General features: G+C 62.6%; 1 protein-coding gene across 8 annotated transcripts in view; it reads right to left on the bottom strand.

Annotated features, from left to right (window-relative positions):
• Positions 1–24,304, bottom strand: part of PKD1 (polycystin 1, transient receptor potential channel interacting) — a 47,419-nt gene that overhangs the window by 13,236 nt on the left and 9,879 nt on the right. For 5 of the 8 annotated variants that reach the window (XR_012326144.1, XM_073792432.1, XM_033839620.2 and 2 more), the window contains exons 2-24: positions 17,687–17,758; positions 17,495–17,566; positions 17,240–17,409; positions 16,222–16,893; positions 15,940–16,123; positions 14,567–14,787; positions 14,111–14,226; positions 13,574–13,700; positions 12,984–13,231; positions 11,740–12,495; positions 10,723–10,854; positions 10,343–10,518; positions 9,988–10,121; positions 5,710–9,329; positions 5,333–5,482; positions 3,674–3,817; positions 3,306–3,585; positions 3,021–3,234; positions 2,766–2,937; positions 2,294–2,446; positions 1,411–1,555; positions 571–1,191; positions 146–302 (exon numbers count right to left, since the gene is read on the bottom strand). Coding sequence is in view for 7 of the 8 variants with exons in the window: in XM_073792432.1 (XP_073648533.1) it covers positions 146–302; positions 571–1,191; positions 1,411–1,555; positions 2,294–2,446; positions 2,766–2,937; positions 3,021–3,234; positions 3,306–3,585; positions 3,674–3,817; positions 5,333–5,482; positions 5,710–9,329; positions 9,988–10,121; positions 10,343–10,518; positions 10,723–10,854; positions 11,740–12,495; positions 12,984–13,231; positions 13,574–13,700; positions 14,111–14,226; positions 14,567–14,787; positions 15,940–16,123; positions 16,222–16,893; positions 17,240–17,409; positions 17,495–17,566; positions 17,687–17,758 (8,736 nt within the window). In the remaining variant the exon portion in view is untranslated. The remainder of the gene's footprint in view (positions 1–145; positions 303–570; positions 1,192–1,410; positions 1,556–2,293; positions 2,447–2,765; positions 2,938–3,020; positions 3,235–3,305; positions 3,586–3,673; positions 3,818–5,332; positions 5,483–5,709; positions 9,330–9,987; positions 10,122–10,342; positions 10,519–10,722; positions 10,855–11,739; positions 12,496–12,983; positions 13,232–13,573; positions 13,701–14,110; positions 14,227–14,566; positions 14,788–15,939; positions 16,124–16,221; positions 16,894–17,239; positions 17,410–17,494; positions 17,567–17,686; positions 17,759–24,304) is intronic. The other 3 variants (XM_073792429.1, XM_073792428.1, XM_073792431.1) reach the window with 3 other exon arrangements.

Raw genomic sequence — 24,304 nt, 5'->3', positions numbered from 1 at the left:
CAGACCTGGCCTGCTCCCCAAACCCCACAGGGAGCCCCTGGGCCCTGGCACGTACGGATCCGACCATGTCCACCTGCCCTCAGAGATCAGCCCCACCCCGCCAACAAGTCCCACTGCTCCCAGGTCCAGGGCAGGACGTGCTCACCCCGGGGCGATGAAGAAGGTGTAAGGCCTGTGGTCGTCGCCTGCCAGGACCTCCAGGCTGATCCTCCTGCTGGCTGAGCAGTTGTGCTCGTTGGGCCAGGGCATAGCGTGTAGGTAGGCGGCCAGGTAGGGCTCAGGCTCCTCTGGCAGGTAGTGCTCTGCGGGTGGCATGTGCAGGCTCAGACCCCTGCTCGGGCAGCTCACACACCCCAGGGGACAACCCCAGAAGCCCTCCCCAGCCACCCCACTGTCCTCCAGCCAGGCCCCCAGGGCTCCACGAAGCAGGAGACAGACTTTACCGAAGGCCACGAGTTGGGGGTGCCCGCGAGAAACACCTGTTCACCTGGCCACCCCACTGCCCCACACAGGCTGGGCCACAGGAGGGAAGAGGAGGCCGCCCACCGAGGGCCCCGCCATGCCACGCACCGTTCAGCACCATGAAAGTAAGCTGCAGGTGAAGCCCGGCCTCAGGGTTGCTGTTCTCGGGGGTGACCACGACACTGACTGAGGCCTGGGGCTGGACGATAGCGGAGCCAGCAGGGATGCGGTGACCCTGGGCAGCTTGGTCTGAGTTGTTGGGCACCTTCACGGTGATGGCGCGCTCTGAGGCCAGCTGCCCAATGGGGATCTGGGTGCCGGCCTGTGTCTGGAAAGCCATGGACGCCACCTTGGTGGAGACAGTGTAGTTGCTGATGTAGCCAAAGGGGAAGGGGTTGGAGTCGACGAGGAGGATGAGTTGCACCACATCACTGAGGTTGGACAGGGCCCCGCTGAAGGCTGTGGGGATGGAGAAGTGGCAGCCGGGGCCCGAGGCGTCGCCCTGGCACAGCAGACTCAGTGGATCCGAGCGCTTGCCCTGTGCCACGATCTCTTCACCCGCCAGGGTCAGGGGCTCCTCGTTGAGCACACGGGAGCGCATGAGGATACCCATGAGGGCCGATGAGAGCTGGTAGGCCCTGGATGCCACCAGTAGTGACGGCGGCTCTGCCCCCAGCTCCGAGGGCTGTGGGCCCTGCACGTCCGAGCTGGCCAGGTGGATGAGGTCACCTACGGATAGGAGAGATTAGGCGGAGAAGTGGGGAGAGGGATCATGGGGAAAGGTTGGGGGGAGAGGTCCGGTTTGGGGAGAGGTCTGGTGGGGGGAGAGGTGGCAGAGAGGTTGGGGGAGAGGTTGGAGGGAGAGGTCCAGTGGGGGGCAGAGATTGGAAGGGGGGTAGAGGTGGGGGAGAGGTGGGGGAAGGTCCGGGGACCAGCAGGCGCCCACACCTGTGATGTTGAGGATGCTGTCAGCAATGGCAGTGGGCGTCCCAGTGCCCGCAGCGGTCTCAGCCTGCAGGATGCGCATCATGCCCTCTAGCTTGTGCAGTGTCTTCTTCAGGCACGAGCGGCACACGAATTCCCAGCTGGACACCTGCAGGGAGCCCATCACCATGTCCAGCCCCACTCCAGCCCAGCTGACCCAGGCCAGGTAGGGGCCACTCAGCAGCAGCTCCCCCCACTTCTGTCCCTCAGCCCAGCTTGGCTCCGCCATGCTCGCTGTGATCCTGGAGCAGCCTCTGTGACAGCGGCCTCCCCACCTCCGTGGAGCTGTTCCAAACCACCTTTCATGTTGCAGCTGGAAAATCCATGCCAAACACGGCTACACCCATGGGCATCTCTGCCAGGAGCCCTTCAGTGGCTCTTCCACACACACAGGCAGAGTTCAAGGTAATGTGGCCCCAATGGCCACCCCGGCCACACACACAGCCAAGTAAGCCATGTCACAGACAGGGCGACCCCCACCCAGAAAACCTTCCCCTCCCTTCTCCTCCACAAGGCCTCGGCAGCAATCCCCTGCCACCCTGAGCACAGTCCCCTCCCCGCCGTCAAGACAGAGCCCAGCCCAGCCCGGCTGCTGAGTCCTAGGCCAGGGTGGCGGAGTCAGGTGTAACCACAGGCCCACAGGCGAGAGTACAAAACAGGCTCGCCCCTCCCCACACCTGGGCCTTGTGCCCTGGACCCCCGCAGGGTCACCCTGGGGGGCACCCGTGGCTCATGCTGGGACAGCTGAGAATGGGCACGTGGCCACACAGACTTGGCTAGGAAAGGAGCTCGCAGGTCGTCAGGGTTGGGGGCTCAGGGCTGCCACAGGGCCTGTATCTCGTCCTACCGTGCACTGGGCCAGGGCGGCTGCAACCTGCTGGATGTCGTCCACGGTGTTAACCCGCAGGGAGACCAGGGTCTCGGTGACATTCTTGCGTATCTGGGCGCGCAGCTGCCGCCTGGGGTCTGGCTCTGCCACCATGGCCAGGGCCTGCTCGTACTGCAGGCACAGGGGAGCCGTCAGCAGTAGATGGGCAGCCCGGCCTACAGTGCAGGCTGACCAAGGGCAGGCATCTCGGCCGCTGCCTAACACCAGCGGCAACTCGAGCCCTGTGTCAAGGGCAAAAGGGGTATTCCCCAGGACCCCACGTGGGGGCTAGGGGCACAAGGAGAGGAGGAGGCAGCCTGGCACTGGGGAGGGCCCCGCAAGTGGGTGCTGCTGGGAGCAGGAGTGGTGCCGAGGCCCTGGTCAGGAGAGGGGGTCTGGGCCACCCCCAGCACAGAGGCCAGCGCAGGAGGGGCTCCTCAGCCGCACTGACCTCATTGAGCACAGCGATGAGGGCCAGCGAGTACTCGATGACGTGCTGGGGGTCGGCCTGGCGCAGCAGCCCAGGCAGCGTGCTCTCTGTGAGGCTGTACAGCCAGGGCGTGAGATCTGGGGGGCCGTCGGGGGACTCTCCGGGGGGCTCTGGCAGGGTGATGGCCAGAGACCTGTGGGCAGAGGCTGTGGATGAACAGGTGGCGGGTCCCCCTCCCACCCCCAGCCAGGCCCTGTTCCACGGGCACAGGCTCACCTGTTGAGGGCGACCACGGCGGCACCCAGTTGGTCCTGCACAACCACAGCCAGGCCCACCACAAAGTGGGGCGCAAAGCCAGGTGGCAGCACGGCCCCATAGGTGGAGAGGCTGCCCTTGTAGACACAGAACTCCTCGCAGTGGCCCTGGTGACAGCGCCGCAGCAGCAGGACATACACCAGTGGAGCACCCGCGTCCTCCTCATCCTGCCAGCCTGTGGGACCCCAGGGCATCAGCGGGGTCCCAATGTGCCCCCCATCACCAGGGCCTGTGGGCCGTACTCACCCACACACTTGAAGTGCACCTTGGTGGTGAGGGCGCGCACGGCCTCGAGTGGGAAAAGGCGGCAGGAACCCCCCAGTGGAGGGCGGTTCGGGGCAAGATGGATGGAGGCGCAGCCCTGCTCCTGGCCCGAGTGGCCCAGCACCGTGAGCGTGAATGTGTAGCCCTCGCCGTCCCGTAGCACGCCGCGCCGCACCACCAGCCGCATGCCCGCACTGCCCGTGGACGTGGTTGTCTCATCCAGCACCAGTGTCTCATTGCTAAAGCTGCGCGCGGCCCAGCGCTGAGAGGGCACCCAGATCACAGGTGCTCAGGGGCGGGTCTCCCCCAGGCCCACCAACTTTGGTCCCCACCTGGGGCCCCCTGCTCACCCCGCGCTCGGAGCCCCCGCCGCAGTTGTCACAGCGGCCCTCCAGGTACACGTAGGAGCTGCGGCTCACTGCGTACACCGCCTGCGCCTTGCAGGACACACACTCCAAGGACACGATGGGTACCCGGCCACTCCGGATCAGCACCTAGAGGCCGGGCAGGATTAGAGAGAGGCATGCCCACCCTGGCCAGGAGCCTCCGGATTGGGGCTCTGCTCCTGAGGCCCAGACCCTTGGGTCTGCCCCGTGTGGTGGGTGGTAGTGAAACCCATGAAAGAGCAGGGCCCCTGCCCCTGCCATTCTCCCACTTGCAGAAGCTCCTCTCAGACCCAGCCAACTCCTAAGTCAGCCCGAAGCCCAGGTTCTGTGGGGCCATGAGCTCAGCCCTCACCCAGGATGTTTGTATCGTTTTGTGACTCCTAGGATTGGCGAGGAACAGGGGAGGAGGATGGGGGAGGAGGGAATTTAATGAAGTGCAGACCATGATGGGCTTATTTTCTGCAGCACCCCGGGCCAGTCTTGGGCCTGGCACACAGCAGGCACTCAACAGGTGCTCAGCTACAAACAGATAAACAGAGGCGTGAAAGTACAGATGGACTAGTGTCTGCGTGGGGACAAGCATAGCTCAGCTCAGCGCAGCCCCGTCTGAGCCTCCCACTGCTCTCTGCACTGGGGGTGGGGCCCACATCAGACAGCCCCAGACAGCCACTCCGGGCAGAAACCTGGCACGGGGGATGGACACCCCATCCCAGGCACCAGCAGGGCCTGATGCACCCACTCCTGTTACAGCAGCAGGAGTGGTGCCATGGGGCCAAGCATACGTGGTCCTGACCGTCTGGCAGCTTAAGGAGGGAGAGAGAGCGTGCTCCACACACAGGCAAGAACAGGCCCTCCTCATTCAGGGAGGGGACACCATGCTCTGGGGAAGGGACGTGTCTCCTCGCTAGTGGCCTTCAGTGCTGCGGGGACAGTGAATTTCTCACAAACCACTAGGGCCTGTGCTGTACCTCTAAGCTTTGTGCACAGCTATGGCCTTTTTGGAAGAAAGCAATGCCAGAGGAGCATCTTGTTAAGTAGAATTAACATCAAGGGTAATAATGACTTAAAACCAATAGCTTCTAGAAGTACTAAAACAAAAAACCAAAAAACCAAAAAAACCCTGAAAAATGGGTGCTCGGGGACTTCCCTGGTGGCACAGTGGTTAAGAATCTGCCTGCCAATGCAAACGACACAGGTTCGGGCCCTGGCCCGGGAAGATCCCACATGCCGCGGAGCAGCTAAGCCCACGTGCCACAACTACTGAGCCTGTGCTCTAGAGCCCGTGAGCCACAACTACTGAGCCCGTGTGCCACAACTACTGAGCCCGTGTGCCACAACTACTGAAGCCCACATGTCTAGAGCCCGTGCTCCACAACAAGAGAAGCCACCACAATGAGAAGCCTGCACACCCCAACAAAGAGTAGCTCCCACTCACCGCAACTAGAGAAAGCCCACACGCAGCAACAAAGACCCAACGCAGCCAAAGATAATTTAAAAAAAAAAAAAAAAAGGGTACTCGGTACTATGTGCAGGCAGGGGCCCTGTGCACTCAGCCTCTCTGGCAGTTCCCCCCACCCTGGGGGCCGGTAGCTCCACCCAGGGCTGGGCCAGGGCAGCACCCACCGTCTGGTTGGTGACCTCCTCCTTGCGGCCTGCCTTCCATACGGTCAGGTTGAAGGTGTACTCCACACCGGCTTGCAGACGCTCCCGGGGGATGGTGACCACGCTGCTCCCACGGGGCCCGAAGTTCAGTGCACACCCGCCAGTCTCACTCTGCAGTCCGTAACGGGGCCAGGGAGGGGGTGCGCACGGGGGTGAGATCCTAGGCCTGCCTCCAATTAGATCCTGGCCCGGGGACGGCTGGGAAGACCCCTCCCCCTGCTGGGATCGAGCCCACCAGGCACTCAGACATATCAAGCAGACCCAAGAGCCTGCCAGCCTCATGCACACAAACGACCTAAGGGGGATTAGGAGAACGATTGCCCCGCCATGTGACTGACCTGCGTCGAGGCCACGCAGGCCCAGTGGAAGCTGAGTGGCGTCTGGTCACCGTCCTCCAGGTTGGGGTCATAGGACTTGCTCCCATCCAGCACCAGGTCCTGAGAGTCCGACCACACACGGTAGGAGCCACCCTCAACAATGGGCACCAGGCGCTCAGGGGCCACTGTCACATTGGCCTGGATGCTCTGTGCCAGCGGTGTGTCCCCAAACGACACCACGAACACAAAGCAGTAGTGGCCCACAGGCAGCACCATCCGTGGCACCACCAGCTGGGGCCGGCTCACATCCACACTGGGCAGGGTCACCCGGGCCATGCGCCCAGGCCGCTGGCAGCTGGTGGCACGGTACACCTCCCAGCGGTACTCAGTCTGGTACGTGACGCAGTCACGCAGGTCGACGTGGGCCTCCAGGTAGTTGCGCTGGGAGCGCCGCATAAGTACCTGTGGGGGCAGGGCCACATCCACCTCGGGCTCCCTGCAGGCCAGCACATGGACGGTGACCGTGGTCTGCGCCACAAAGAAGCTCACCAGGTTGGAGGCGTTCACCTCCACACGGTAGTCCCCAGGCTGCAGGTAGGAGTGAGCCACCCAGGGAACCTCCGTGTCCTCTGCCAGGGCTCCGTCCCCAAAGTCCCAGTGGTAGGCCACTCGCCGGGGGCTGGGGCTCGTGGCAGCCTCGAAGCGGGCCGAGCGGTTGGTGAAGCAGCGGCCACTGCGCAGCGCCACGTGCTGAATGACGTCCTGGACATCAATCATGAGTGTGTGGTTTACGCCGCCCAGCTCATTGAAGGCTCGCACGTGGATCTCCAGCAGCCCTGCGGCCACGGGAGTATAGGTGACGTCGCGACCCGACAGGATGACCAGTGAGTCTCCCTGAACCTTCTGCAGCGAGAAGTACCACGCGTAGGCAACACGGGAACCCCGCTGCACCCGGGCCGTGAAGTTCCTCTCGGAGCCCGTGGCGATGGCCGGCTCGCAGCAGTCGGGCACCTGGAGCCCACCCACGGCCTCCAGCACTGAGACACGCACCTGCGCCTGCACCCGGCTTACGTGGTTCTCGGCCTGGATGCTCACCGTGTAGTCCCCGAGCCGGGGGAAGCTGCGGGAGAAGTGGGGCCCAGGGAGCACCTCGAGGCCAGCCCCACTGACCTGTAGGTGGAAGCTGACGGCCGAGCCGGCAGCCAGCAGGATCTGAAAGTGAACCAGCTGCCCGGGCTCCACCACCTTCCTGCTGGCCCATAGCACCAGGCCCACGATGGGCTCCTCCACCGTGAGGTTGTGTGTGGCCACGACCCAGCTGACCGCGTTGGAGGCGTTGAGCTGAATGGAAAAGGTGCCGGCGTCGGGGAGGACCACGGCGATGTGTTGGCCATGCCTGCTGCCACCCGGCACGGCCCAGCACCAGTTCACATTGGTGCCCGAGGCCAGCTGCCCCCAGAAAGGCACGGTGGAACTGGCCACCACAAAGCTGCAGTCCAGTTCACCGGCCCTGATGCTGAGGCCACTGACAGGCACTTGCACAGCCACCTCAATGCTGGCGTTGGCTGAGCCCAGTTGGTTCTTGGCCATGACTGTGACCAGGTGCATGCCGGGGCTGGGAAAGGTGTGGGTGGTGGATGGCTCTGGGGTCTCCCAGCCCAGCCCTTCCTCCAGGGACCAGGTGTAAGTGACGCCACTGCCACCAGCCAGCTCAGCGCGGAGGGTGACACTTGCATTGACAGCCACTGGGTTCGGGGAGGCGGCGGCGGCCAGCCACCCCACAGGCTCCACAAAGTTCACGGTGCGGTTGGCCGAGGCGCTGCCCAGCATGTTGGTGGCCCGCAGCTGGACGTGGTAGGTGCCAGCCTCGAGCACGGTGAGCGAGAAGGCTTTGCCGCTGCCAGCCAGGGCCAGGCCACTGTCCCGCTGAGCGGTCCAGCTGTAGGAGATGTTGGTACCATCCCTGACTGAGGCCTGCAGCTGCAGCGTGCGGTTGGTGGGGAAGCAGCAGCTACTGCCGCCGCCCACCACCTGCAGCCCCTCGATGTGCTGCAGGACATAGATGAAGATACTGTCCTGGGCGGCGCCCACCTCATTCTCAGCCGTGACAATGATGTTGAAGGTGCCGACAGACCGGAAGGTGTAGGAGATGGTGGGGCCCCCAGGGATGGGCGTGCAGCGGTCACAGAGGACCCAGGAGTAATGCACGTCACTGCCCGCCTCCAGGGAGGTGCTGAAGCTCACGCTGCCGTTCAGGGGTACCACCGTGCGGCTGGCGTTGACGCTGAGCCCCCGCACACGCTGCTGCACGGTGACATTCAGCTGGGCCTCCCCACGGCTTACCTCGTTCCAGCCAGACACCCTGACGGGGAAGCAGCCCGTGCTGCTGTAGGCGTGGGTGACCGCAGGGCCCTGGAGCCGCCCGCCATCCCCCAGCTCCCACAGGTAGGTGGCAGGGTGCCCGCGTCCCACAGCAGAGAACAGGTAGGGCTGCTGCAGCTCCAGCACATGGGAGCCATTGACCCTGATGCCTGTGAGATCCACGGGCTCCTGCACCTCCACGAGTGCCGAGTCGTTGGCAGCTGAGATGTTGTTGGACACGGTGACGGTCACCAGGTAGGAACCTGAGTCCCAGTAGGTGAATGTGGCCTCAGGGCCCCCAACGCGGGCAGCAGCATCCTCAGTGCCAAAGTCCCAGGTGTAGCGGTAGGGGAATGGGGGCCAGGCACAGGCAACTAGCCGGGCTGTGTCCCCGACCCGCACAAACTGCCTCTCGGGCCACATGGTGATGTTGCCCACCTCGGGCTCCACGCAGATGCTGCTGAAGTAATGCGCCTTATTCACGTGGCTCGACAGGACCAGCGCCAGGGGGAATGTACCACTACGTGTGAAATTGTGCATCACTGTCGGGTCCCCCCGGACGGTCGTGTTGGATGAGCCGTCCCCGAAGGTCCAGTCGAAGATGTAGTTGGTAGGGTTCCCAGTGACGTGGGCTGTGAGCTGGGCATGGGGCTGGGTGGGGATGCAGGCTGTAGGGTCGATCCACAGCACCTCCAGGACAAAGACCTGTATGGGCAGGCTCCGGGCCAGGTTTCCAGTGGGGCTGGACGCGCCCACGGTCACCGTGCAGTTCTGCGCCCGCAGGTACACGTGCTCTACTGTGGCCTCAGGGCCCATGAGCACTGTGCCGTCCCCCATGTCGAAAGTCCATGTGACGTTGTCGCCCGAATCCAGGGTGGCGCTGACCACCACGGGTGCACCCTGCTCCACGGCCGGGCTCAGGCTCACGGTCAGCCCACGGAGCTCCTCGAAGACACGGACGCTGATGCTCGCCACTGTACTACTCACCGTGTTGTTGACCTCCAGTCGGATGTGGTATGCGCCCCTCGAGGCGAACGTGTGGTTGATCTCTGGCTGGGGCTGTGTTACATCTGGGGAGCCATCCCCGAAATCCCACGTGTACAGGACACCCCCAGGCGAGGGAAGCGGGTGCGGGAAGAAGGTGACAGGCCAGCCAGCCACCAAGACCCGGCTGCCCGCGGCCACGGCCACGGCGGGCAGGGTGGCGCGCACACTCACAGGCACCTGCTGCGTCAGGTTCTCGAAGGTACTGGACACGAGCAGGGTCAGGTTGTATTCACCTGGCAGACAGGCCCAGAATGGGGACGGGGATGGGGCCGGGGCCACCGCCACCACCTACTCAGCAGAACCCCTCCTAACCCCGTGCTGTGGGCAGGGGCCTGGGGTGAGGGTGAGGCGCAAAGCAGGGCCCCAGTTATAACGCGAACAGAGAACGCCCTTGGACCCAGGCCCGGGTGCTCTCAGCACAGGGCAAGTCGCAGGGCTGAGGCAGAAAGATGAAGAGCAACCGTCTCCAGGTACGACTGCCCTTGGGGTGACAGGGCAGGCATAGGTGCAGGGCTGAGATCACAGGAACAGGGCTGGGATCATAGGGGCACCACTGTTTACTCTGCATTTCTTGTGTGTGAGGCTTCTGGAATTTCAAAAATGACTAAAAGGAATCTTCCCTTCTCCCCCAAAAAAGGCTCAGGGAAGGAGTCAGGAGGGGATAGAAGGGTCCGGTTTCTGGCCGGCAGACTTGAATCATGGGTCTCAGAGACCTAGTCCACCCCTCAACCCTGGACATCCCTTCTTCACCCCAGTGAGGGCCCTGCGCCAACAGCCCAGGCTGGATCCCGGGAGGCAGGACCAAGGGGGGCTGTCCCCCAGGGAGGGGCTGTCCCCGGGGCAGGGCTCACCCAAGCTGGAGGCTGGCAGGGCAGCAGGCCTGCCCCTTACCTGGGACAGTGTAGGTATGTGTGATGTTGTGCTCCACCAGCACCTGGGCCACTGTGGGGTCTGGGACCTGGAAGGACTCGTTGTATGGAGGCTTGAACTGGCCGATCACCTGCTCCCCATCCCCGAAGGTCCACCTGCCAGGGCAGCGAGCAGGCAAGTGAGCAGGCTAGGAGGGGTGGGGTAGGAGGGAGGGGTGGGGAGGGCCCAGCTGTAGCCCCTTTCCTTGCACCTCCTTTCAGGGTACCACCCGCCCTGCTGCAGCCCTCCAGCCGGTCCCAATGTCCTATGTACCCAGCACGTCCTGACAGATGAGGAGGTGGAGGCTGGGGCCCCACCCAGGGCCCAGCACACTCACAGAAAGGCCACCTCCATGGCCGAGTCCACCAGCACGTCAGCCGCCAGCGCCAGCGTGGCATTGGGGGGCAGCACGGGCGGCACCGCAGACACCCGCAGGCCCCGCATCCTGTGCATCCGCTCGACGGTGACGTTGTAGTTCACGGTGACGTTGCTCACGTGGTTGGAGGCCGTCAGCTGTGGGGACAGGCGGCAGTGAGCAGGCCACCAGCCGGCCACAGGGCAGCGTGGACAGAGCCCCTCCCCGCACTCACCCACAGCTGCCACGGGGTCCTCGGGAGCAAAGCAGAACAGAAGGCAAAGGTGAGCAGCGGACAGCCCAGCCCCCGCCCCACCCACCCCCACCCTACTCTCCACCCTGTGCCCACGCCCCCCGCCCACCGAGAGCTTGAAGACAGCGGCGCTCTGGTAGATGACGTTGAAGACCACATTGTGGAAGGTCAGGGACTGCTTGTCATCAATGGTCCAGCGGAAGACCACATCCGAGCCAGCCTCCACCACGGGGCTGTACCTCTGCGGAAGGGCACAGCGTCAGCTGGCCATGGCCCTGCCCCAGCCCAGGGTCTTTGGGGGACCAACTGTGCCCTCAACCCATGTCTATCCGCCTGGACATAGCTCCCTATGGGGCTTCCCTCTAGGCTAAGGAGGCCACATAGTGCGGGGCTGAGCCTGGGCTTGGTTACATCCTGACCTCTCTGTATCTCAGTTTCTTCATCTGTAAAATAAACCCAGCACCCGTTGGGTTGGGCCAACCCACCTCAGTCTGTGCACCCCCACCCCAGGGCTCCTGCTCAGGCCCCCGTAGCTGGACAGCACAGTGCCGTTTGGGAAGGCACGTGAGTCTCAATGGGCCTCATGATTCTGGATGTTTACCTGAGTCACCTGATAGAACAGGTGTGAACAGGGAAGCCAGGGGAAGGGGACACAACCACCCAACAGCTCCTGTGCTAAGGCTGCAGAACTGGTGGCTGCCTTATGTGAGGTGGGTACTCCCAGGACAGGGACAGGGACAGCCGCTCCCGGAGTGGCACCAACAGTGGCCGGGTGGCATCAGATCCCAACCTCAAAAAGCGCTCACTTTAGCCAGGTGGGAACACAGCAGGACCCCGAAAACATACCCAGGATCAACAAGGTCAGAGGTGGGTGGAGAGTTCGACAATTCGTGCAGGAAATGTGAGAGCAAAAAGAAGCATTTTCAGAGCAACTGTTTCACAGGTGACTTCCCCAGTAACTTAGGAATTAACGAACCATCTGAGGAACCACTGAACAGGACCTGCCCAGAAACCAACACTGAGCCCACTGTCCCTGGAAGCCAAGTGCTCTCCTCACTGGGGAGAGGCCACCCTCAGCATAGGCACCTTGTCTCAGGGCAGGGCGGGGGGCGGGGCCCACACTCACCACCAGGACGCCCTGCAGCACTCGGGCCTCAGGGCTGGGCGTGGCGCGGAGACCTCGGATGGGTTCCTCAGCCTTCACCCGCAGGCTGAGGTTGGCCCGGCCAGCACCGTTCTCCACCACAACCTCCACATCGTGCTCGCCCTCGCTGAGCCCGGGCAGTGCCAGCACCGAGAACAGGGTGCTATTGGCCTCGTGGGCACAGCCAGGCACCAGGGCAGCCACAGTGGCAGGGCAGGCAGCCTCGAAGGGCGCACTGACGTTGCCGCCAGGCCAGCGTGCAGTGGCCGTGGCGTTGGTGCCGGAGTCCACCTGGAGCACCAAGGCCGAGCCGTTGGTGGGCATGTAGAGGCGGCCGTCGTAGGGGGCCGGGTAGATGGCCCGAAGCCCTGCCACCGGGGAGAAGACGTTGAAGCTGCAGGACAGGTTGTGCCTGGACACGCTGTTGCCCACTGTGGCCCTGACCTCATAGCGCCCTGGCCGCCGCAGCCCTGGGTTGGGGCTCAGGCCCAGCAGAGGGGTGAGCCGCTCCGTGGCAACAAGCAGCCGCAGGGCACAGGCAGGGCCAGCCGGGGCCGCCTCCAGCTTGGCAGGCAGGTGGGCCAGCCAGGCTGAGACGTTGGTGGAGAAGTACGGGGCCTCGGAGCCAGGGACGCTGAGTGCTGGGGGGCAGCGCAGGAGGGCGCCCGGTCCGGCATCGTGCTGCAAGCTGATGAGGTCACCAGGGAGCAGGGGGCTGCCCTGGTCGTGGAAGGTGACCTACAGGAGAGGGGGTTGGGCCTGTGTCAGGTCCTCACAGTGGGTCAGGGGCCTGTAGGCAGCACTGGGCCAGGGGCTCCAGCGGGCTGCAGAACCCCCCTGGGGTAACCCAGAGTCACCCCCTACAGGGGTCTCAACACTCCTCATTCACTCACACACCACCAGGCTTCACAGGGGCCTCCAAGGCACTCAAGATGGGGACAGACAAAACACACAGGGCAGAGAGGATGCAGGCAGGGGTGGGGCTTCCCCAGACAGGGGAGGGACTTCTGGACACTGGCCAGCCTTGCCCAGAGAGGGGAAGAGTCCTCCTTAAAAGGCAAGTGCAAAGGCCCTGGGGCGGGAGCTTCTCACGGTTGGCAGAGGAGGAGAGCATTGCCGAGGCAGGAGGCGGGTGGGTTAGGGGACCTGGAGGGCTGTGCAGAACAATCTGCATTTTATTTGTGTTTGATGGGGAGGCAGAAGGCACCTAGGCCAGTGATACACACCGAGTACTGGGCAGGGGGGCCCGCAGGCACAGAGAAGAGGAACTCTTTCCACAATGCATAGGAGACCCCAGGGAGCCCCAGCCCTGATGTGGATCCGTTGGCACAGGCCCGAAGGTGGCAGGGGGTGTCCAGAGGCAGGCAGATGTTGGATCTGGGGCACGGGTGTCCTTCTGGTGTGCATGTAGGGATGGGCTCAGTCCTGTTTTCCAGGGACCTACTCTGGGGCTCGCTGCTGTTTCCTGGGGCCCCTGCAAGGAAAAGAGGGGTGTCAGGTACCCCAATTTGCTAACAGATCATAAGGACGCCCTGCTACAACATGAGGTCTCGCCAGGCAGTGTACCCGGCCCCCACCATCACTCCTCTAACCCTCCCCACACCAGGCCAGCTGACTGACCCCGGTGAGTCCCCAGCCCCAGCAAGTTCCCCACCAAACCCATCCTTGGGATCCCCAGCATGAGTTGGCATCTCTGTGGACCCCACTGTCCACCTTGAGGCTGGAGACCAGTCCAGCGGGCAAGGGACCAGCAGACACCACAGTGCAGAGAGGCTGCTCGAGCCTCCCAGGTCCCACTGCCAGGATGGAGTCCCACCTGTTCCTCGCATGGCTCGATACACCTGCAGCCGCAGCTGGGCAGGCCCGCCGAGCTCCCGGGTCCCGAACTCGGCAGCAGTGAGGAAGGCTTCACGGCTCGGGCTCAAGCCAGGAAACACCATCACCTGCCAGGGCAGGGGGGCCACTCAGCTCCACCGACCCCGGCCCTCAGCCGGCCCCACCCCGATGCCCAAACACCCACCAGGTCAGAGGGGAGGAGCCACCAGATGGGCCTTCAAGAGGCCCCCACTGGCCTCATTTCACACAGTGGGAGACAATGTCACTCAGGAGAAAAAAATCAGGTCAAAACCATCTGTGAGCAACAGGAATTGTACCTTCATTTCTAAAAAATCCCCAAGCACCAAGAGAAAAGGCTCAGGAGCGTTCAGAGCTCTCCCGATGCCAGGCCTGGGTGCTACTCACCTCTGCACTGACTCTACTAGACGCAGAATGTTAATAAGGCCCAGAAAAAGGCTTCTTGTTTTTTAAAGGGAACTGCAACAGCCAGGGCAAGAAACCTGGAAGGCCAGCCTACCTCAACGGGCTCCCGGGGGGCTGTGAGGGCCTCCTGCTGCACCAGGGGGCTCAGGGGCCCCTGCAGGTCCCCACTGGGTGCTCCCACGAGGAAGTTCTCTGCGTCCCACACAGGGCCTGTGGTGCAAGTGTGCAATGAGGTGCTGTTCCCAGGCCGAGGAGGAGTGTGTTGGGGGCCCAGGGTGGGACCAGACCTGGGACTGAGCCACCTGGCAGTAGCCCCTGGCTCCCTCCACCTGTTTTGTCCAGTGTGGGCTCAGTCCGGGACAGTAGACACTCAGCAAACACCTAACAAACACTGAACAGCTAAGGAATGAACTGGGGTGCCAGGGGCAGCTGTCCTGGCCAGGATGGGAGGAGCTCCCAGGGTGGCCAAGGGACCCTGTATGCTTTGGAGGAGGGGTGTCCTGGGCCAGGGCAGCAGGTGCTCCCCAGCCTCCCAGGGGCCCCAGCGCACCTCCGGGCCGCAGCTCACAGACGTAACTGTGCGGTGCCGAGCACAGGTCCGTGTTGCACTGCCCAGCAGGCCCGAGCCGCACGCAGCGCTCAGCTGTGGCAGGGTGCGGCTCCCCAGGCAGCCAGTTCTGGCAGCTCTCCAGGCTGAAGGCCTCACCCTGCGGCGCTGGGCCCACCTCTACCCCCTCCACAGCTGAGAAGCCGATCCACACGTCCAAGCTCCTGCAGGCAGACAGAGGGAAGAGCAGGTGCTCAGGGGCTCCCCAGAGACAAGCACCCCTCCCTCTGCCCTCTCTCTGGGGGCACCCTCCTCAGAGCAGCCTGTCAGGCAGGCTCTGCCTGCCCCCACTTTCCAAATGGGGAAACTGAGGCTCATACATGACTTGGCAAGCAAGGCCCACACCAGTGCCCACCCAATCACCTATCCCATGGGGCCAGGGGCCCAGCTGAGACCCTCATGGAGCTCCACCTCACTCTGGCCCAGGGCCACGTAGACCTGTGTGTGCCCAGAGGTGAGGCTCCAGGTGTGGCATTTGGGGACAAAGACACCCACATATCAGCCCCCAAACAGGCTACTTCCCACAGCTCTGCCAGGGCAGAGAGACCCTCCTGGAGGCAGGGCTTGTAGATACAAGGACAGGGGCAAATATTGGGACAGGGTTAGACAGAGGGACAGGCAGCAGGGGTGGCTGAGGTGCTGTGGTCAGAGCTGGGTGCTGGGGCTGCATTACTACCTGGGAACCAAGTGACCTTGGGCAAGGGCTATGACTGCTTTGGGCCTCGATTTCCCCTCGGGAAGTCCAGGGTGACCCACAGTCCAATCAGTCCCTTCCCACACAGGGACCCTGGGAGAGGAGGGGGGCCAGCCTCCACCCCATCCCGCCCCCTAGCCACTGCAGGTGCTAAGGGCTGAGTAGAGACCAGGCAGGGCCACCTATGGTGACCACTACAGAGCGCATGCCCCCACAGGCCTGGGCAGCCAGAGCGTCCAAGAGGCTCCTCGTGCATGGGCAGCGCCTGGCAGCAGTGACCACCCAGGGGGGAGCAGCAGGAGGAAGTGCAGCCTCCGTGGTCACACCAGAACCTCCCCGGTCCCTGCCAGGAGGGGCCCAGAATGGGACAGTGGGGGCAGGATACAGGGCAGGGGGTGCACCTCCCACAGTGGGCACCCCCGTGTCCACATCTGTGCCGAGAGAGCTGATAGGAACGGCCACACGTGGGCACAACATGGTTCCTTATCCCCAGAGCCAGGCTGGCTGGCTACAGCACCTCCAGATACCCCAATGTGCTCATGCTCCATCCCCACCCCAGCATTCTGGGGACCTCCCCCGACCTCCCAGCCTCTCCAAGGACCAGCGGCATTTGGGCAGGCACCTGGTGACGTGGGAGACCAGGAAGTGCTGGACGGCAGGACTGTCCACCATAGCCAGGGCGGCCCCGGCCCAGGCCCGGCACTGCTCCTGTGCCTGCAGCCAGGCCGCCTTCTCCACCACCAGGCGGTAGCAGCGCCCGTTACCAGGGAAGATCTCAGTGTCCGAGGGGCAGAGAGGATGCACCACTGGGGGGTCAGAGAGCAGAGAGACAAGGCATCGATGTGTGCCCAACCAGGGCTGCCCCACCCACCCCGACTCAGGCCCAGGGGCGGGGCGGCCCCACCTCGGGCTGGCTCCTCGCCCAGGGCCACAATGCTGTAGGTGGCCTCGAGGCCAGAGCCGCCACGGTTTCGGACGCCAAGCTTCAGGGTCTCGTCGCTATGCACAGAGGCCAGACACATGAGCTCCAGGGCTACGGGAGCCGCCTCCACCCACACCTCTGCCCAGAGCCGAGCAGAGCCGACCCCCAGGGCCAGCACGGCCGTCACGGGATAGCGCCCAGGCAGCACATAGTGGTGAGTGGCATCCGCGCCAGCAATGTCCACCTCAGGGGAGCCGTCGCCGAAGTCCCAGCGCGTGGAGCTGACTGGCAGTGAGGCAGTGACGTGGAAGGCTGCGGGCTGGCCAGAGGCCAGAGGTCCTTGGGGCCCCACCAGGGCAGCCCCTGGGGAGGCAGGGAAGATGTTCTGGAGGAGGGTGGGCCCCCGGCAGGTGGGGGCGGGGGGCAGTGGGGGGCTGGAGCAGGAGGGTAGGCAGGCCGAAGAGGCATTGGGAGGCCGGGCCAACCCGCACAGGCACCTGCCCTGCTCTGAGAGGGCCGCGAGGCCCCGGCCAGCCGCGAAGCAGAAGGCACTGCAGGCCTCAGGGGCCAGCGGGCCCTCATGGGCAGCTGAGAAAGCCACCAGCGCCACGGCGCCCGAGCTGTCGTCAGGGACACAGGCAACGTACTCCTCACCTGGAAGGGGCAGGCAGGCTGGTCCCGAGGGTGCACCCCACCCCATTCTACACCCCAGATCACATCATCTCCGACCCTCCAACAGCTGCGTGGCGCTCACCCCCACCCCCAGACTGGTTTCCCCGCCTCACACCTACGTGGTCCCCTGGTCCAGAGGGCCTCTGCGACCCCTCCCCCAGTCAGTCTGTCCTAGCCCCTGTAATTATTTCTCTCGTGCAGCTGTTCCCCAATCCCCATCTGCCACCATAGGCTGGAGACCCCTGAAAACCGGCAGGGTTCCCGCCGGCTGCTTGGCCAAGCTGCCCGGCAGGGAGGGACCAAGTGTGTCCCGCCCACCCGCACTCACCACAGCTGCTGTCCAACAGGGGGCCGCTGAGGAGGGGCCGGCCGGCCAGAGGGCCGGGCCCAGCACACGTGGCCGCCTCAGGCCGCACCACACGGACCTGCTGCTCCTCTGCCCAGCGCGGCAGCCAGGCCAGACCACAGTCACACTCCAGCGGGTTCCCGCTCAGGTTTCTGCAGGGGGCGGGGCAGGCTCAGAGGGCAGGTGTGGGGGCCACGGGCCCAGCTGCCGACAGCCACCAAAACCAACAAAACTTACATTTCACTTAAATTAAATAAATTAGCAAATATTCCTTCTTCTAATGTAGAAATCTTGTTGTTGCTTATGTCCCTAAAAGAAAGGAGAGATTCGACATGGTCTGACGCGAGCTCCCTCAACCGCAACAATGACAGGCAGCCGCCACCTGCCCAGTGCGTGGAATCCCGCAGCAGCCCTGGAGGGGACACTCACAGCTCTGTCAGCGCCGAGAGGTTCGCCAGGAGCCCGATGTCCAGCGCTCGGAGCAGGTTGTGGGAGACATCTCTAGAGAGCAAAGCAGCTGCAGGTCAGTGCTGGGGCCCAAGGCATGGCACAGAGTCCACCCGGGCCCACCTCAGATGCTCTCCAGCTGCAGCCTCCCACCTTCTGAGCTCCCTCTTCCCAGGGCCAGAGGTGGAAGACCTGAATGAACTCTCATCTGGAGAGCCCGAGGCAGGAGAGAGCTGGCCCCTCAGCACTCCATCCATGCCCTGCCCCTTCCCCTCCCACCCCCTGCCCCCTCCCCCAGCAGGACTGCACCATGTAGGGCAGGCTTCACCCCTCCACACAGGGTTCAGAACACACAAGGAAGCCCAGGGGTTTCCAGGGCCAGGGGCCCAGCTGCTACCAGCTGGAGGGTGGGGGGAATGTGGCACAGACCACACAAACGGGAAGGGGGCTCTGGTGGACGACCCCATAGCAGAGCAGTACTGACAGCCCATGCTAAGTCTCTGGGGTCTGGGCACCAGAGTTAGAGCTGGATCTCCATAATCCCAGGCCCTCAAGGTCAACAGAACCATATCAGAGAACCGAACATGGTGCAAGACACGGGAGAAGAGTCACGGGTTCTCAAAGCATGAAACTATGAGCAGAAATAAAACATCAAAAGCCGAAAGATCCAACTGCACAAAAACATGCAACTTACACACAAAATATCACAAAATCAGAAAACAAACTACAAGCTGGGAAAAGCACTAGCAATTTAGATGATGGATTAAAGGCCCATAATCCCCTTTCCACATATGCTGTTAACAAACCATAAAGAAAGCAAGTTACTCCAGGGGGAAAAAAAAGGCTAAAGATGAAAATAGGCAAGATTAACGAAAGATATACAAATGTCACAGATACACAGAAAAACACCCGGTCTCATAACTGGAGAAACACCATGAAAACAGAACAACAGCACTTTTTGTCTACCATCACCCCCAGTGCAGGTGATGTGGTGGTGACACACCAGTGACTACACTCCAATGACTACATGACCCCAGCCCCTCGCGAGTCTTTCCGAGGATACACTCTCTAGCCAACAATTCCACCTCCCCGCCCGGCATAGAGGTGGAGGCCAGTCACCCGGCCCGTCCACCTCCTGGGCAGGGACCCTGGACCAGCCTGACTCAGTGGACACCTCCAGTCGCCACTCCTCCCAGGCCTCCCTGTGCTCCCACAGGTCTATACCTCCCACCATAGTCTCCAAACTGACGAGGCCTGGGCCTCCCACCCTTGGGGCCTCTGCCCTTCCAGGTGTCACTCTGGCCCTCTGATGTCCCCAGAATGCCTCTCACCAGGTCTGCCCTTCCCTGGCCTGTCAATGCCTCCTCCAGGCCTATCTGTCTCCAGGTCCTGTCAACCCAGCTCCTAAAACATTCAGACTCCCCCACCCTACCTGAGCCACAGCTTGGTCCAGACCCCCATCCCTGGGCACCCGCCCAGACTTCACAGTCCCTCTAATCCGAGCTCCCGTGGCAGCCTGAGGGGTGTCCTGAAGCCCAGCTCCATCAGCCACCCTCTGGAATGGGTTTTGCTCTCTCCAGCTGCCCCACATACAACAAGAACTTAATAAGAACTGGCTGGTGTGAAGACAAGGCCCTCCTGGAAGCCAGGGGCCTGAGTGCCAGCCCAGACCCCAAGACCATGCCCAGGGGTGGTGCTGGGATGCCTGGTATGATACCTCTGCCTGGCTCACAATGTCCAGGACCACTTCTGGAATGAGGCTCAGGAAATGGCCCCCACCCCAGCCCCTGACCACTGCTCCTTCCTGGGGACCTGCTATCCACATGGGGCCTCATGGCCACCTATACCCAAATACTGGCTGGGGGCCAGTTCTCAGTCAGGCTGCTCACGTGATCCTGGCTTCCAACACAGCCAGGTGGCCACCTGGGGGACTTCTGGAGGGGTACCACCTGCCTGCAGGTGATACGAGGGAAGCCAGGCCCAAAGGGGCTCCTGTCCCCCTCTGGCCCCCACCAAGGGAGTGAGGAAAGGGGGACTGGACGCACTCAGCTAACCCCTGGGAGCCTGGTCTCTCCCTCTGCATAGGGGGCAGCCATCGGGAGACTTGGCACTGAGTGGACGGCATGTGGACATGACATGCTCAGCCGATGCTGGCTGCAGCCTGCCTGGGGAGGCAGCAGGCCACAGGCAGCCTCCAAATCATAAGGCCTCAGGCAGGAGGGTACAGGCAGTAGGTGGGCAAAGGTGGGCAAGACCAAAGTTCTCCCCTGAATCGGGGGCTTCCTCAAGAACGGCTGTGAGTAGAACCTCGGGCACAGTCAAAAGAGCTACATAGCTGCAAGGGACAGGGTCCTCCCAGCAGCGGGACCTCTGAGACTGGACAGGGGTCCCACAGGGTCAGGGCTGGGGCTGCAGCTCCTGCTGGGACCACATGGGGACGGAGGCTTCAGCCCAGAGGACCTGCAGCCCCATCGCTGCTCTGACCAGTGGCCTGACTGTGCAGGCTGGGGGGACACCTGATTTGGCAAAGGCTCTATCCCGGCAACAAGCGCAAAACGGCAGTGTGGGTGCCACCCAGTAACGCCGCATGCCCTGAGAGTTCAACTGCTTTGGGCACCAGCACAGCCACATGCACGCCCCGAGGCACAGACGTCTTTCCCCTCACCCATGAGATGTGACAGGAGCTGGTGAGCAGGTGTGGCTCACACCCCCGCTTAGCCACAGAGGCAGGAGAAACGCAGCTGCAAGATGCAGTCCCCCCGCTCCCCGTGACTGTTCAAACTCTAAAGAAAGCGCTGGAGGGGTGCACGGTAATAACCCCACTCCTGAGAGCAGGCAGGCCCCTCCATTTCCCACACTTTCATTCTGCTCTTCAAGCAGGAGAAAGTCGGTGCAGGAGGGGACAGACAGGATGCCCAGCAAGACCTAGAGCGGGGGCTTCAGAGGGGAGCAGACGGCGATGGGCTGGGCAAGGGGGGCCAGCAGCCACACCAACCGGGGAGGTCAAGGCAAGGCCTCCTCCACTCCAAGAAGCGGCACGGTCCACTGACAGTGGGCTCAAGGCTGGAGCTCCACCCGACTCACCCGAGCCAGGGGTCTCAGACAACCCCACTGAACAGCTGGGTTTCCCATCTGGATACTGGCGGGTGTGTGCGCGCGCACGCAGGTCCCTTCCCCCAAAGGCTGCGTGACAGGGAGCCCATGCCCAGAGCATGGGTCCCAGGAACTCCAGAAGCAGAGACGCCCTTGGGGGCCAGGGGACATAGTGACAGGACCCTCTGGCAGGGTCACCTCTGCCCCTCACAACGGAGCCTAGCTTCCCCCTTCCATCTGGCGGTGCCACTGGGTAAGCCAAGCTGGGCGCTCACAAGCAAGCCAAGAGCAGTGGGGGAGGCAGCAGTCGGCCTTCCTCCGGGGTGCTCCGTGCCCTCCACAGCAGCCCCGCCCAACCCCGGCCGGCCGATCCAGCGCACAGACTGGGAGACCAGGCCCAGCAGGATATAGGAGACACAGGATTTGCGTGTGTCATGGCAGCTGCAGCCGCCCAGGCCTAAGGGAGCCCATGGCGCCTGCGCATCACTGTGTTAAGCCACTGAAGTTCGCTCAAAGCCTTTAGTCTGTTGCTGAGGAGTGAGCACGATGCCAATGCACGGCCGCAGAGCCCTGGATTCTTAATGGTTGGCGAAGATTCCACATACAAATTCTTTGAGTTTATCCTCACTGATCCGTTCCATAAAGCTACAAGAAGAAATCCTGACACCCAGCGGATCACCAAAGCACGGTGAGGCTCTCGCGGTGCAGCCTGGAGAAGGCATAACGCTCTCCAGCACTGCTGTTACTGCTAACGGAAGCAATGCTTGTAAAACTCCTACCTAATAAACAATTTGGGACAGTCTCATCTGCTTTAAAAAAAAAAAAAGACACACACATGGTGTCTCCCAGTACAGGCCAAGGCCCTCTACCACTGCACATGAGCATGTGTGCCCAGAGGTGGGCTGCTGGGGCATCCACACCATCCCCGCGGTGGGTTGAGGCAGGCCAGGAGACCAGGGAAAGGCAGACAGACTCCACCCAATGTCAAGTACAACGCACCAAGTGGGGACGGCTGTGCCATGAGAAATTTCAGTGAGACTCAAGCAGGGGCTCCTCTGAGGCTAAAGGGAGGACAGCTGTGGAATCCGTGCCTCTGAGAAGTAGAGCTGCAGGGGCCCAGAAGCAAAAGCCCTAGGCAGTCAGATGATCCAGAGACGGGGACTGGGGGACAGTGGGACACAAGGGTGAGTGCAAGCATGAGACATCCACCAGGGGCACCAGGGACAGCTCCCCAGCCAGGGCCTCAAGCAGAAGAGGAAAGAAGGAAAATCCCTACAATGTTTTTCCACATCCCATTTTCTGGAAAATCCATCATTAGCGGCAGCTGCGGGGAGCCATCTGCGGTGCCAGAAAAACCAGGGCAGGAGGAGGGAGCTGGGTCTACCTCAGTGTCCCAGCCAACGCCCACCCTGGCAGGACACCATCATCCCTGGCCTTACTGGCCCATGGCTCTTGGCCATCCTGGGCCCAGCTAAGTCTTCTATCCAGCTTGGCCTGGCCCAGCTGCCCCCGGGAGGCTTTCCCCCCGACTGACGAAGACAGCCTCACCCCGTCATGAGTGCTGGCCACGTGCTCCCCATGCTCCCAGCTCCAGGGAGCCCCTTCTCCCCAGGACTCACCTGGGTCTGGTCAGGGCCCACAGTGCAGAGAAAGACCCTGCCCGGCAAAGCTCCTGCAGCCTGAAGGCAGAACCAGGACAAAAGCCAGGTGCATCACCACAGGCCAGGGCTGCCTCGGAGCATCCGTAAGGGGCGTGCCACGGGTAACAGTGTGGTGGGGGTGCAGAGAGGACACTGGAGGAGGGCCTCTGGAGGCAGACACTGGTGGAGTCCTCACCTGGCCTCAAGGCCCTGAACAGCCACTTTTCCACATCTCCATCTGCTTTTTTATAAAAATAAATTTATCTTTGGCTGTGTTGGGTCTTCGTTGCTGCGCGTGGGCTTTCTCTAGTTGCGGTGAGTGGGGCTACTCTTTGTTGCAGCGCGCAGGCTTCCCATCGTGGTGGCTTCTCTTATTGCAGAGCACGGGCTCTAGGCGCGCAGGCTTCAGTAGTTGTGGCAGATGAGCTCAGTAGTGGTGGCTCGCGGGCTCTAGAGCGCAGGCTCAGTAGTTGTGGCACACGGGCTTAGCTGCTCCACAGCATGTGGGATCTTCCCGGACCAGGGATCAAACCCGTGTCCCCTGCATTAGCAGGTGGATTCTTTTTTTTTTATAAATTTATTTTTTTTAATTTATTTATTTTTGTCTGCGTTGGGTCTTCATTGCTGTGCACGGGCTTTCTCTAGTTGCAGCGAGCGGGGGTTACTCCTTGTTTCGGTGCACGGGCATCTCACTGCGGTGGCTTCTCCTGTTGCGGAGCACGGGCTCTAGGCATGCTGCCTTCAGTAGTTGTGGCTCACGGGCTCTAGAGCGCAGGCTCAATAGTTGTGGCACACGGGCTTAGTTGCTCTGCAGCATGTGGGATCTTCCCGGACCAGGGCTTCCCGGACCAATCCCCTGCATTGGCAGGCAGATTCTTAACCTCTGCGCCACCAGGGAAGTCCCTCCATCTGCTTTTGCCGTCACTGTTCTGGGGGAATGCCAAGGCTGCTGTGGGCCAGCCCCATCCCACCCCCAGCCCCTCGGGTTTCCACTGCACCCCCCCGTGACATCATCATAGTCACTGACGCCCTGCCCCCCACTCAGGTTCTCTCTGTCTTACAAAGCGGGGCGGTGGGGAACACAGCAAGCCCAGGGAGCCACCTAAAGGAGCGCAAGGAGCCCAGCAGAGCTGGCAGAAGCAGCAGAGGCTGGCTAAGCACCACAGCAGCCAGCCCCCACTAGGAAGAGAGCCAGCACCCAAGAGGTCCTAGGCCAAGCAGGGTCCACCCTCTGGCCATGTGGACCCTCCCAGACCCCTCCAAGGCCCAAGCCAGCAACTTCCAGGGACCCCAAGTCTGGAGGGGTCAGGCCAGCTCAGGGGGAGGGGTGACCTGGGGACCACACACACCACCTGGGAACAGGCACACACCCACAACAGCACAAGACACGTGTCACCTCCCTGGGCACCAGGGACCAGGCTAGCCCACAGCACTGGATGGAGATGGGGGCTTTCTCATACCTGGCTCGTCCCCTCCTGTTCCCCCTCCTGACCCGAGACAGTTAAGTGTGTTGGGGGAGGAGTGAAGACCCCTGTTCTACCCCCACACCTGGGCCTTCCTTCTCCTCTTCCCACAGTGCCCAGCTGTCACTGGAGAGCCCAGTCTGCCCCCAGCACTGGGCTGCCCCAACTCCCCCTGCCTTCCAAATCAGACATCAAGCCTCCCGGGGGAGTGTGTCCTTCTGGCTCCGATCTTTCCTATTCCGAGCAGGAGCTGGGGGTGGGGGAGAACCCCTGCTTCCACCACCAAGCTGGAGGTGTCCAGCGGAAGGTGCTGAGGGGCCCCCATCCTGTGGACAATGGTGGCTCCCCCTGACCTCCCCACACAGGGCTCAGCCCCTGCTCACATCCTAGTTCTCGCAGAGGGG

This window comes from Tursiops truncatus, chromosome 15 (genome assembly GCF_011762595.2).
Source record: "Tursiops truncatus isolate mTurTru1 chromosome 15, mTurTru1.mat.Y, whole genome shotgun sequence".
NCBI lineage: Eukaryota > Metazoa > Chordata > Mammalia > Artiodactyla > Delphinidae > Tursiops > Tursiops truncatus.
Note: the sequence above shows the minus strand (reverse complement) of the source record. Positions and strands in the feature narration are given on the sequence as shown.